This window comes from Dendronephthya gigantea, unplaced genomic scaffold (genome assembly GCF_004324835.1).
Source record: "Dendronephthya gigantea isolate DGI-Jeju-01 unplaced genomic scaffold, DenGig_1.0 000011F, whole genome shotgun sequence".
NCBI classification, from domain to species: Eukaryota; Metazoa; Cnidaria; class Anthozoa; order Malacalcyonacea; family Nephtheidae; genus Dendronephthya; species Dendronephthya gigantea.
In genome coordinates, this window is record NW_021163021.1 from 3,395,646 (window position 1) to 3,408,399 (window position 12,754).

General features: G+C 35.6%; 1 protein-coding gene across 1 annotated transcript; it reads right to left on the reverse strand.

Moving 5' to 3' along the window:
* Positions 1-342: 342 nt before the first annotated feature.
* Positions 343-7,133, reverse strand: LOC114518733. Its single transcript, XM_028538731.1, has 2 exons — positions 6,897-7,133; positions 343-6,126 (listed from the first exon to the last, which is right to left on the reverse strand). The coding sequence occupies exon 2, from the start codon at positions 6,106-6,108 to the stop codon at positions 343-345; it is 5,766 nt and encodes a 1,921-aa protein (XP_028394532.1). The 5' UTR covers positions 6,109-6,126; positions 6,897-7,133.
* Between the last annotated feature and the right edge of the window lie 5,621 nt (positions 7,134-12,754).

Sequence of the window (12,754 nt, forward strand, 5' to 3'; positions counted from 1 at the left end):
ATGGCAGAGGTAATTGGAGCACAAGAGCTCCAATATCCCAATATAGGATTTTTTCCATGATCATGGAGAAAAACTAGAAATTATAGATTTAACTACAATAACCTCTTGTGAATGCATCACTTGCGTTTACTGTGTTAACCATTATTTTTAAAAGTTAGACCTGTAGCGAATTGTGTTAGATGATGGGATGATGCAGATAGTGTTATCGATTTTCATTATGTATAAAATTGTAGTGTTTGATACTTTGATTGGCAGAGATTCAGTGATGTGACGATAATGAAATTCTGAAGTATCTTGAAGTTGAACAAGTCTTATATCTGGACATTCACACTGTAACATTATTTATTGTATAGCCTTTATTGAAACCCAGATTGCTTTATGATCACTGAAATAGGCTTCGAGAACACCTGATTCAGTCTCATTGCTAGGAATATTTGTGAATATGTGATCAATTAGTGTCTGATTGTCAGTTGTGACATCAGAAATTAACTGTCTATAACAATTGTCTCTCACCATAACATTGTAAAGTGGCTGTCGTTCTGTGTGGACTAACCAGTTGACATTGAAATCTCCAATCACAATATTTTGTAATGAGCTGTGGTCATCGAAAATGTTGGCTAAAGCTGAACAGAGATCTCTCAGAGGAACTTTCGGTGAACGATACACTGCAATGATGGTAGTATCAACTTTGCTGGCAACTTTGATCACCGTGAACTCAACACCGTTCATATTGTGACAATACGGATACCCTGGGACGAAGGGTACTTTGCTGTATACTACAGAACCGCCATATCCTCTCGTGTTTGTATGTTGGTTAAACAGACTGTCATTTCTGAAAAGATGGAATCCATTCATTGTGTACATTTCATCGTCATCAAATGGACTAAATCGGGTCTCTGTAAATATTGCTATATCAGCATTACAATAATTGTGATCTTTACGAACATCTTCGATATGTTTGTGTAAAGAACGTGCATTCAAATGGCATATCTTCAAAGAGGTTTCTTCCAAATTATAAAATGGAGTGTAACAGAGTTCCAAGTATTTCTCTGCCCTTAGCCTTTCCATTTCAGCAATAACTTTGGCATCAACAGCAATTTTGCTTTCACAAAGGTCAGTAACAAATAAACCATCAATTGAGGTAACTCTGCTCAATGCAACATAATGAACATGTGAAAATGCACGCTTGGTGTTTAGGTTAATAACAATTTCAGACATAGTACTTCCCTGACTTTTGTGAATGGTTTTCGCAGCAGCTAGTCTTAGTGGAAACTGTTTTCTGACAACTTGAGCAGCCTTATTTCTACCGACAGCAAATTGAGCAGTAACAGGTTTGATTGGTGTCCATGAACGTTCAATAACTTGGTCATAAAGATGTCTATTTTCCTGTCTGGTTTTCTTGCCAACATTTTCATCGTCAAACTCCACCCATACTATACCAGATGGTCTATTTGCTTGGTGTAACTGTATTAATTTAATAATATTACTAGCTCCATTTGTGAGACCATCATCAGTTCTTACATTCAACACCATCTCTGTTCTCAAACCCACAGCAAGTTGTAAAGTTCTAGCAAGCTGTTTAGTGTTTCGCAGGGTCATTTTTATTACTTGATTCAAAATTTTGTCTCTCAGTTCTACAGTGTTGGTACCAATAACGCTATCCTGAGCTTTAATGCTGTACTTGTTTCCAGTAGCTCTGTTATAAACTGCTTCATTGTACTTATCAACATTGTCATTCCTAATAAACAATCGAGGAGCATCTGGAGGGCACTCTGTCTCTGTAACACATCTTGTTTTGATTTTTAAAAGGTCATCATTTGTATAGTTTCCTTCTCTTAATCTATTCAAGATCTCAGCAAATTCTTTATTCTCTCTTTGCCTCATGATTTCTGTTAGTTCAAACATTCTAAAGTGTTCATTCCACAAATTAGGTGAAAGAATGCTATATTCTGAATTTTGAATGTCATTAAAAATATAACCATCAAATACAGGTGGTAATTGAAACAAATCACCAATTCCAATAATGGAGACACCTCCAAAATCCTCTTTGCTACCTTTAATGTCTTTTAAACGGTTGTTTATCTGTACTGTAAACATGTTATTTCCAACCATTGAGACTTCATCCAATAATATTAGTTTAACACCACCTAACCGAGAGCGCAATGTATTTAGCCGGCTTGCATCTAATGGTTTATAATGTCTAAGAGATTGGCTGGCTGGTATTGCAAGGGTACTGTGTATTGTGTTACCATTAATGAGGTAAGCAGCTTTACCAGTTGGAGCTAATAAAAGTATTTTAACTTGATGGAAATCTTCACCAGCACGAGTGTTATAGTATTTGAGAGCAGCTTGGTAAACTGATCTTGTCAGATGAGATTTTCCAACACCTCCTCCACCACTTAAGAAACAATAAAATGGTTTGTCAGATGTTTTAATAACGTGTAAGGTGTGATAAAAAAATTCCTTTTGCTTCTTGTTGAGCGATTGCATCATTGTTCTGTATTCATTATCCTGCATTTCATTCAACACAAGTGGTTCATTAGTTACAGATGTTGATGGAATACCAAGATCACCTGATAAATCATATTGTTCATTCAGATCAGGATGTAAGTCGACATTCCCTTCACTTTGATCTTGCAGTTCATCATGTTGTGTAACTGGTGCAATGTTACCAATATCATCATTATCATCATTTTCATCTAACCTGTTTTGGATGGCATTTAAATCTTCTGCACAAACTGCATACTGACTCATTTGTTCAGCTATGGTATCAGCTAAGGCTAAATAATGGTCTTCATAAGAGGAGTATTTTCCAATAAGATCAGTATCTTCATTTCGCCAATGGGTAAAAAGCATAATTAATTCACGATGATGTTTCTCTGGATTGGCCTCTTTGTTGAACCACACACTTCTGATTATTCGAGCTGTCTGTCTCTTTTTAGGGTTTCCATTGCCTTTTAATATGTCTGTATTGATCTGATCACATAATTCATCATCATTGTTCTCATCATCAATTGTTTCTTCTGGAAGATTGTCAATGTCAACTTTAGGTGATTTTTTTGGTTTATATGATCTTTTCCCACAGTTATCATACCAAGCAGCCCAATCAGCTAAAGTGACATTTTCGAGACAATGTGGTCGCTCAATATATCTTTTTAGCAGACCCCCAGCATGAATTTCTTCTGAATCATCTTCCATATGCTCAATTTCACTCATTGGCCTCAATAGGCGAACTCTTTCTTCAGGAGGTGATGTGTTGATAAAAATTACACTACGCGAAGCTTTTCTCATTGGTAGTTGCAAGGTAATATAAACTGCTTCTTGTGCACTGATTTCAACACTGTTCAAGAATTTGTTGCCAATGTCTCGAACTTGTTGTTTGATACTAGCATTACCATCCCTTGCTTCTTCACATGCTTTCCGTAACAATTCACTCATGCCTTTCTGCGCTTTAGAAATGTAAGAAACAATATACATAGCACAAGCATATACATCAAGAACAAACTGAATGTCCATATTAGCTCTCCATGCTTTAAGGCAAGCTGGGTTGTAATTATTTACTCTAAGTTCATTCGGCTGCCTTTTCAAAAATATTGTGGGACAGTTTAGCGATGACTGTAAAGCCAAAAGATAATCTTGTTCAGAGACACCCAGTTCCTGAAGGAAATTATCAAATGTGACATTTTGCCCATCTCTCAAATCATTAAGTTTTGTCACAATATCTTTCCATTGTTGCTTAAGACTTTTTTTGCAAGCTTCAGAAAATGTTTCCTCTAAGGGGTGTAATATCATTGTTGATCTCATCGGTGGTTGAGGATAATTAAATCTACAAACATTTTTCTTATTTTTGTTACATGTGTGTGAATGTCTGTGCATCTGTCGATTAACAAGGTCAAGCAGTTCTGGCTCATCATCATCTGGTTTTTGACATGTGATAATTTGGTCTATGAATGAAATGACATCCTCATCCTCGCTAACTCCAAACACAGGTGGGTTTTCGAGCCATATTAACATATGTATATGAGGTGAGCCTCGTTGTTGATATTCAACTCTATAAAACCAATCTTTGATTTTTCCTATTGGTGCAGTGCTACTCATCAAAAATTGTCTTAAAAATGTATTGAATTGGAAATCAAAGTGCCTGGCACATGTTACTGGGTCACTTTGAATTAACCTGCATTTATCATTCCAATCTAACTTGTCAAGTTCAGCATCACTGTAGTCTTTGTTATCAACAAGTTTGCCAAGAATTCTGAGTAAATGATTCCATTTAGTTTCAGCAGATGAGAAGCTACAAAACAATGTTGCTGGACCGAGTTGACGAATCATAGCAAATAGATCTTTTTTTGCTTTTTCAAAATAAGGTGGTGACCCTCGTAATGCTCTTAAAAATTTGTACCCTTCATCGTGGTGAATAAGGTTCTCAAGACCACCTTGTTGTTTCAATTGGCCTGCAGTCATTGTTTGATTGCGAGATTTAGATTTTCTCAAAGCAATTTGACATTTTCCTAGCAAGATTTTCATTTGAAGCTTTTTGGTTTTAAAAAAAATATTTTCCACACACATAGCAGCCCTACGATCTGATCGTCTTAGCTCAGATTTACAAATTTCACTATAATAAGCGCTAACCAATCTTTCTTTATCACTTGGTCGTTTTTGGCCAAGAAATATACCAGGATATGCTAACTCTTCACAATGTTCATCTCTAAATATACTAATTGGCGTATTGCCTTCGCCAGGTGCTACACTGTAAATGCCTTCCCGTTCAGTATTGCTAAGAAAATCAGTTGCAGTAAGCATGCTGTCTGTGATTCCCGCCAGTACTTCTGCTTCCTCCTCAGTCCAACCATCATTACTTTTATTATTCATGTCAGTATCTTCTGAATCAATTCTGCAAATGTTATCATCAACAGGATTGTTTTGTATGTTATCTGTATAATGTTTAACCCAATTAGGATCAAATGTTATTCCTTGTTGTCTATAAAGTGTACTGTTGTTTGCTAACCATGTAGCTGCCTGCAAAACTTTCTGAGGTCTTACATTCAAAGATAATGCTGAACTTTTATACTGTAACCTTCTCTTTAAATTAATTTTTATTGTTCCTGTCTGATGAGGTAACCGTGGCAACATATTGACAGTGTTTGGTACATCAGCTGGCACATTCACTACATTACCATTAATCTTAAATTGTTTACCTCTGGGTGCTTGCATAATTTTTTGAAATGCTAACCTTGGAGCAACAAGCCTACATTCCAATTCATTTAGGTCAAAAAACCCAGGCTTTGAGGGAAATTTCATTCCATTTGACACAGCACATGGAGGGACTTTATCTTTTTGCAAATGTTCATAGCATGATTGGCAAATCCATTCTTTGTTATTAACACTATTTATTCCTTGCAAATGATGAGCCATTTTACTGTTTGCTAAACGGATATTTGTTGTATGCCGGACACTGTGCTTGTACCATAATTGTTCACAGCATGTACAAATGTAGAGTGGGCCTTCTGACACAGATTCATGAAATTTTTTAACTAAATCTGCATCTGTAGCATGTTGTTTATGTCCTTTCATTTTATAGTCACGTGCCTTTGACAGTCTGGCCTCCTTTGCTTCAATAGTCTCATTTTGAATTTTTTCTTGATAATATTTTTTTTCTCGCACAAGCCTAACTTTTCTTTGTTCAACAGATTCATTCGCTTTCTTCTGCTGATTGTATTGCTGTTGTGTAGCTAACCTTTTTTGCCTTTGTTCTATTCTTTCATTTTTTCTCTTTTGTTTGTTGTATTGCTGTTGCCATAATAAGCGTTTCTGTCGACACTCATTACTTTCGCTTGCTCGTTTACGTTTAGCATATGCTCTTTGTTTTGACAATCTTTGCTCACGTTCCTCAGCTGTTTCTGCCTTGTGTTTGGATTTTTGACTGTAAAAAGAGCAGTTCACAGCAGTTGGATACCTGGTAGATGTTGGATTAATTGTATTCAAATTGCCATTTTTTGCAGCTTGAGACTGATGGTCTTGTGAAGTAATTGGTGCATTATTATTGTCCAGGCTTGGCAATACTTGCCCATATATATCAACTTTGACACCTTTTACTTCAAATGGCAGCATACCTCCAGGTGATATTGTCTGAAAATATACAGCAAGGTTTTGGATATCTCCAACTGTAATTAAAATACATTTTCCAAATGGACTTGAAATGCCAAACAAATTTCTAGCATGAGAATCAAATATTTTAAATGATCCATCTGTTATTTTAAAGATTGCCACAGTATTGCAACTAATAGTAAGCAAGGCAAAAGTATAATTTAATTCAGATGATGAAAATACCCTGTTTAATGCACTTTGTAATGTGAAATGTGGTTCATTATTGCACGCCATGAACACATCCCCAGCATATGACTCACTGTACTGTAAATAAAATGTTGTCTCATTAATAGAAACCATTTCTGGCACATCAGTCAATAATAACAAATCACTATTGACTGAATTGGTTATACATGTATAAAGACTATCTCCATGTAACATAATTGTATCTAATATTTCTGTATCCTAGTAAAGAATATCTTGTATTTGAGTAAAAACTATTGCCGTCAAGGACATAGCAACACACTGCTTTCCAGAATTCTGTCCAAATCTTATTTGACAACCTTGACTGAAATCAGCAGAGATAGTTTTAGTTGGATCAACAATACCATACACTGTAGGACCTGGATTTGTTTCAATATCATTTGACAATCTTAGCAAACCAGGCACATAAACTTGGTGGTAGCAAACCATTTTAATAAACAAAATTACTGTCTCATTTGATCTACTGTACTTTTCATTTATTTGCTTTAACATTGGAAAATAAATTACATTTAAATAAAATAGCACTAACATTGTGTTCCAAAATGTACCTGCTACACGTCTGGCCACTTCTCTTTGTCTTAAGAAACTCACATGTTCACCAATTCTTGCCCTGTACTGTTCAATTGCTATCCCCATTGTTTTCCCAGTATTCACTGCTCGTAGTCTCGTACTGATCAGTTGCAGTTGTTTTGCCTTTGGCTTTGTAGAGTTAAGAATGCAGTTGTAGTACTTTGGCAAATTTAAATGATATACTAATTATACTTTGTTCAATGTATAGCAGATTATTTGGCTTGGCATACTTTGGCAGTTGTTTGCAATGTGCGATTTAACAATTGACAATCATACCATTGTAACATTTTAATAGTAAAAGTTATCCCAGCACTTTATCCATCAAATATTACATTTTAACATGTTGTAACAAGTTGAAAGCATCCTAGCACTGTTCTGTTCCATGATATTATGTCATGCTTGGTCGTATTCTTAACTTCTGCTTCCACAGCCTGTTATATTTACCTGTCACTGCGGTCAATAGGGTGTCCGAAACTAGGAGACCTGAGGGCCACTGACCGTTCTCGTTGGCTTCGAATAAAATAGGTGTCGATTTGTTCAGAGGACCAGTGTCCACTCTACAGCTCGCTTTAAGGGATTTTCCCCAGGGTATTACATCTTTTTTGAAGGTCTTTACGAGGCATAATTTGCCATTCACTACATCAACCAGAGCTGTCACATTGCAAACACTCGCACCTTTTAAAGCCATTGCCATCTCGTTACCTAAAGTTCTGCTTAATGAAACTGGCCAAAACAATAGAGGCTTGGGCCCCAGTGTCTCACAAAATCTCTGCTCTTCTTCCATTAAGTTTTGCTTTAAGAAAATATCTACTGCCCAAGAGGCTTAATATCTTTTGTTGTTGCTTTGGTGTCAAATGACTGATGAAGATACCCAAATTTGCGTCTTCTGTCATTTGCTTCCTGTTTTAGAGTTGCCGCTTAATGGTGTTTTTTGGACTACTTACGGCACTAATGTGTTAATCTTACATTGCTATTATAAAAATATTCTCTCTTTCTAATTTCATTTTATTTCTTGGTTTACTATGTTAACATACAATAAAGGTATTTTCACCATGATCCTTTATTTATGTTTATGCCCAACCCTGGCCGTTCTACCGAAGAGCAATTCAAGCAGATAGTTTGACCTGATACTAAATTTTCAAACAGTATTTTAGCCTGGGACCTAATTATCAGATTGGCAGATTACACCTTGGCAGATTTTGGCAGATTTTGGCAGTTTTTGGCAGTTTTTGGCAGTTGTTGGCAATGTGCGATATAACAGTGGATATAACCAGTAGATATAACACACAAAATGTCTGACCGTTCTTTATTTGTCAGTGCAGACACGAGGTCTCGGTGGACTTCGAAGATGAAGTCGTTGGAACTGAAAGAGAACAGAGTAGCTGTTAAAGTTTTTTGCAAGTGACATGGAACAATATTATAATCTGGCAAACCTTTGAAACTAAATCAGTAAATGAATTTGAAGCGAAGATGCGAAACGTGCAAAAGTAAAAGGTCCAAACGGCAAACACTGACTGGTTGTCAGAACTTGAAACTTATCATAAAAACTAGTTTATAACGTACCTGTTCTTAGAATAATAACGAGGTTGATTCTCAAACAATTTCGACTTGCTAAACTCCGTATAGGTTGCTGGGAATCGGTAAACAAAACACTGAACTTGGAACAAACGGCTTTACAGCTTTTCGTCACTGATGATCTGTTTCGTCCCCAGAGTCCAACGCTCTCGGTCTAAAACAACCACTACGGAATCCTGACGGAATTGCATAGCGCTTCGCTGTCCATAAGACAGCGGGCGCAAAAAGGAATCTGAACACAATACTTTCCTGGACGTATTGGTGCATATTCACAAAGAATCTCCTTCATGTCCTTATTCAACATATGACGAATCATATATACAAACATAGGTCTCAATGCCTGCACAAGCTCATTTCTAAGCGGATGAACTCTCAAAAGACAAACAAACGTAAAAAGAGAGTCAATGTCTAAGGGTCAAACATATGTTTTATGGTGACGATAAAATATACCTTTAATACCACGTTTTGTTGGAGATTTAATGTTAATTATTGCATTTTGAATTTGATTCACCGCACCGCCTATCATGTCAGCATCGTCCATTGTGATTAATCAAAATTCTCTTCCTTCTCTTATTTATACTTTTAATCATACATGTTTTTACATTAAATGCATGTGCCTTTTAATAAAATACCTTATGTCATCAATCCACGCGTGTGACGTCAACCCCACACACGCGTCCACGCATTTTTAAAAACACATGTTCAATCCATGCGCGTTATAAAAACACGTGTATCAATGACGTCACATCCCACAATAAAAATCCCACTATAAAATTTCCCACCCCCACGATCTACCCCATACAACACTACTTTTAGTGTTTATTTGTATTAGTTTTAGTCAATATAATTGAGGTATTTTGTCATAATAAAAGGTGTAAGTTTCGTAGCATAAAAAAGAGTTTCCTACCTTATGTAATTATATATTATTACACCATCTTGACAAATTGCCGAAAAATTTAACGCTTTCAAATTATCATGCATATTTGGGCTGCTATGCTCGTACCGAGTCCGTTCCTTTGCATAAAATGTAAATAGACTCAATTTTTTAACATTTTTCCAATCTGCTTTTTTGTTTAGGCAATGGATGAACAGCTGAAAAAGCATCTAAGAAGTGCCGGTGTTTATTATTATTATTGTAATATTTTTACAGTTTATAGTGTAATATTTCTACAATCACTGATACGTGGTTTTCATGAAGGTCCTGCATACTAAATTACTATGTATAATACATTATTTAAAAAGTTCATATCTATTGACTGGCATTACATTATAAAAACACTAAAGAGGAGTGTAAAAAATCCTAAATGTTAATGCATCTATTTAAAAATATTCCTAATAGAATGTTTAAAATTCACTAAAGAATCTATTTCTCTAAGAGAATAATCGAGATTATTCCAGTCCTTAAAAATGTGATAGACACACCTTTGCTGTCCCCAATTACGTTTACTTAATGGTAATCGCACATCATTCCGTCTTCTGGTGTCATGGTTGTGAACGTTTCTATTCAACTTCACGTCTAGTTCAATATCAATATAACCATTTAAGTACTTAAATGCCATTGTAAGCCTGTGAAGCAGGCGAATTTGTTCTAACGACTTCCAACCCAATTCATTTAAGGCTTCCGTAGCAGAAGAACGCATAGGCAAGTCCAGTATGGTCTTAGCTGCTTTATTCTGTAACACTTGGAGTTGATTCATCAAGCAGGCGTTGTTCTTGTCACCCCACACAAAATCTGCATAACTGAATAAGCAATTAATCTTGCATGGAATGATATTAGTTTCCTCACACGTTTTATTATTCCGATCCTTTGGGCAACTTTAGTACAAAGAGAGTCCACATGGTCAGCCCAGCACATATTCTGCTTGACAATCACCCCAAGGTATTTAAATGATTCTGCGTTCTCAATTTCCTGTTGATCAACGTGAATGTTGATATCCTGTACTTTCTTAAGCCTTTGATTGCTCCCAAACAGAACAAACTTACATTTAGATATATTAAGTGTTAGTAAGTTATCATAAAACCATCTCGAGAGCACAACAAGATCAGCATTTAACTTGTTTTCCAAATCTTTAACATCTTTGCTGCAGTAATATAACACAGTATCATCGGCGTACAAAACGACTTTACTTTGCAAATTGAGCGATGGTAGGTCGTTTACGTACACGATGAAAAGCAACGGCCCAAGTATGCTTCCCTGAGGGACTACTATCACTGACTGATGTAACTTGGCTTCTTTCGGATAAGTAAGATCTGAACCAATTGAGAGAATCCTCATCGACTCCAAGTGAGCGAAGCTTGCCCAGCAAAATGGCGTGGTCGACAGTGTCGAACGCTTTACTGAGGTCCAGAAAGACGGCACCAGTAAAGCGACCAGCATCCATATCTCCAAGAATGCTGTCTGTGAATTCTGTCAGTGCAAGACTGGTTGAAAGTGTTGGCCGAAATCCAAATTGCTTTGAAGTAATTAGGTTATTCCCATTAAGATAACTATATAATTGGATATGGACAAGTTTCTCCATAATTTTACTGAGTGCTGGTAGAACAGTTATCGGCCTGTAATTGTTGGGATCACACCGATCGCCAGATTTAAATAATGGAGATACTTTACCCTTTTTCCAAATAGATGGGAACGTTTTGTTGGCCAATGATCGATTAAATAACCGAGTAAGACTAGGTGTTATAACATGGGCAGAATCCCTGAGCAGACGTGGACTAATATCGTCAAGCCCAATTGCTTTGTTTGGTTTTAATTGTCTTAGTTGATCATACACGACTTGTTCACATACTGGCTGCAGTTTAAATTTGGAAATCACATTGCTATTGGACCAATTTCTGGTAGAACTAGTAGCTCTAGTGGTCACAGTGGTGAGAGATTTCAACTTGTTTGCCAGTCTAGTACCTACACTGGCAAAATATTCATTAAAAATAGTGGCCATCGATTTACTGTCAGAGTAAATAATTCCTTCCGATTTAACGCATGAGATACCTGGGTTCTTTTTACGTGATGTAACTTCATTTAAAGTTTTCGATAAGGCAGACGAATTTTGTTTATTTTCATCTATAAGCTTGATATAATACTCTGACTTACAACGCTGTGTTTCTCTATTCACAAAGTTTTTTTGTTTCTTGTATAAATGCCATTGTTCTTTTGTGTTAACTTTTATAGCAGATTTATAAAGCTTATCTCGATATTGCATTTCTTTAGAAAGTTGTGAATTCATCCATGGGTGACTCACTCCTTTAAGTCGTGTCTGCTTTAATGGGGCATGATGATTTGCGGTTTCAGTGAATAATGCATTCCAATTATTAACTGCAACGTTAATATCAAGTTCATTTTCAACAGTTTCCCAATTAATTTCTTCAAGCTCACTTACAAAGTTTGTGTTCTCTTGCAAAAAAAGGCAATGCGCCTGATGACGTTTTCGAGCTTTGATGAACATTCAAGTCCTCTTTTTAAAAAACTCAACATTTTAAAATTGTATGATCTTGTGAAGTTTCAAACTGCAATTTTCATGTTTAAATTCCATAACCAGTTATTACCTCCAGTTTTTAATTCATTTTTTTCCCCATTACTAAAATACATAATCATAACACACGGTTGGTCTTGAATCAGTCTTATTATCTTCCACATGTACAATTAAAATACAGAATATTTAATATGAGATTTCAGGGGGTAAAGATGTGGAATTCTATTGATGATTCCATCAAGTCCGCTAATTTTAGACAGTTTAAAAAAAATTAAAATCAAATTTAATTGTAGATTATTAGAATGTGTATATGAGATAATTCTGTCATTTATTCATTCTTTCATATGTTTATTTTATCCATTTTTTCCCATTCTCTTTCTCCACATATTATTATAATATAAATAAGTCTGTATGAGTAATTTAGTACTTTACAATATTATTTATCTATATGAAGATTATCAATATGTGTTTTTTGTTTGTAATTGTCCATTAGTATAATTTTCTATATCAAATAATAAGTAATCATTATTGTATATATCCGTTTTGTACTTTATCCTGATTAATATTATACAGTTGTCCTTATTTTTATGTATGGCTCCCTGACTTGATGAGCTTTTTAGTTATTTCAGGGATGCCTGCCCTATATATTTTGTAACAATCGTATAATAATTGAACTTGTAATTGTTTGGGTTTTTTATTGGGCATTAAAGTTGTTGTTGTTTGGTTGAAAAAAAAAAGATCAATGTCCGTAATGCTCCTGAATAACTCACAAAATTCCATACAGCATCGACGTA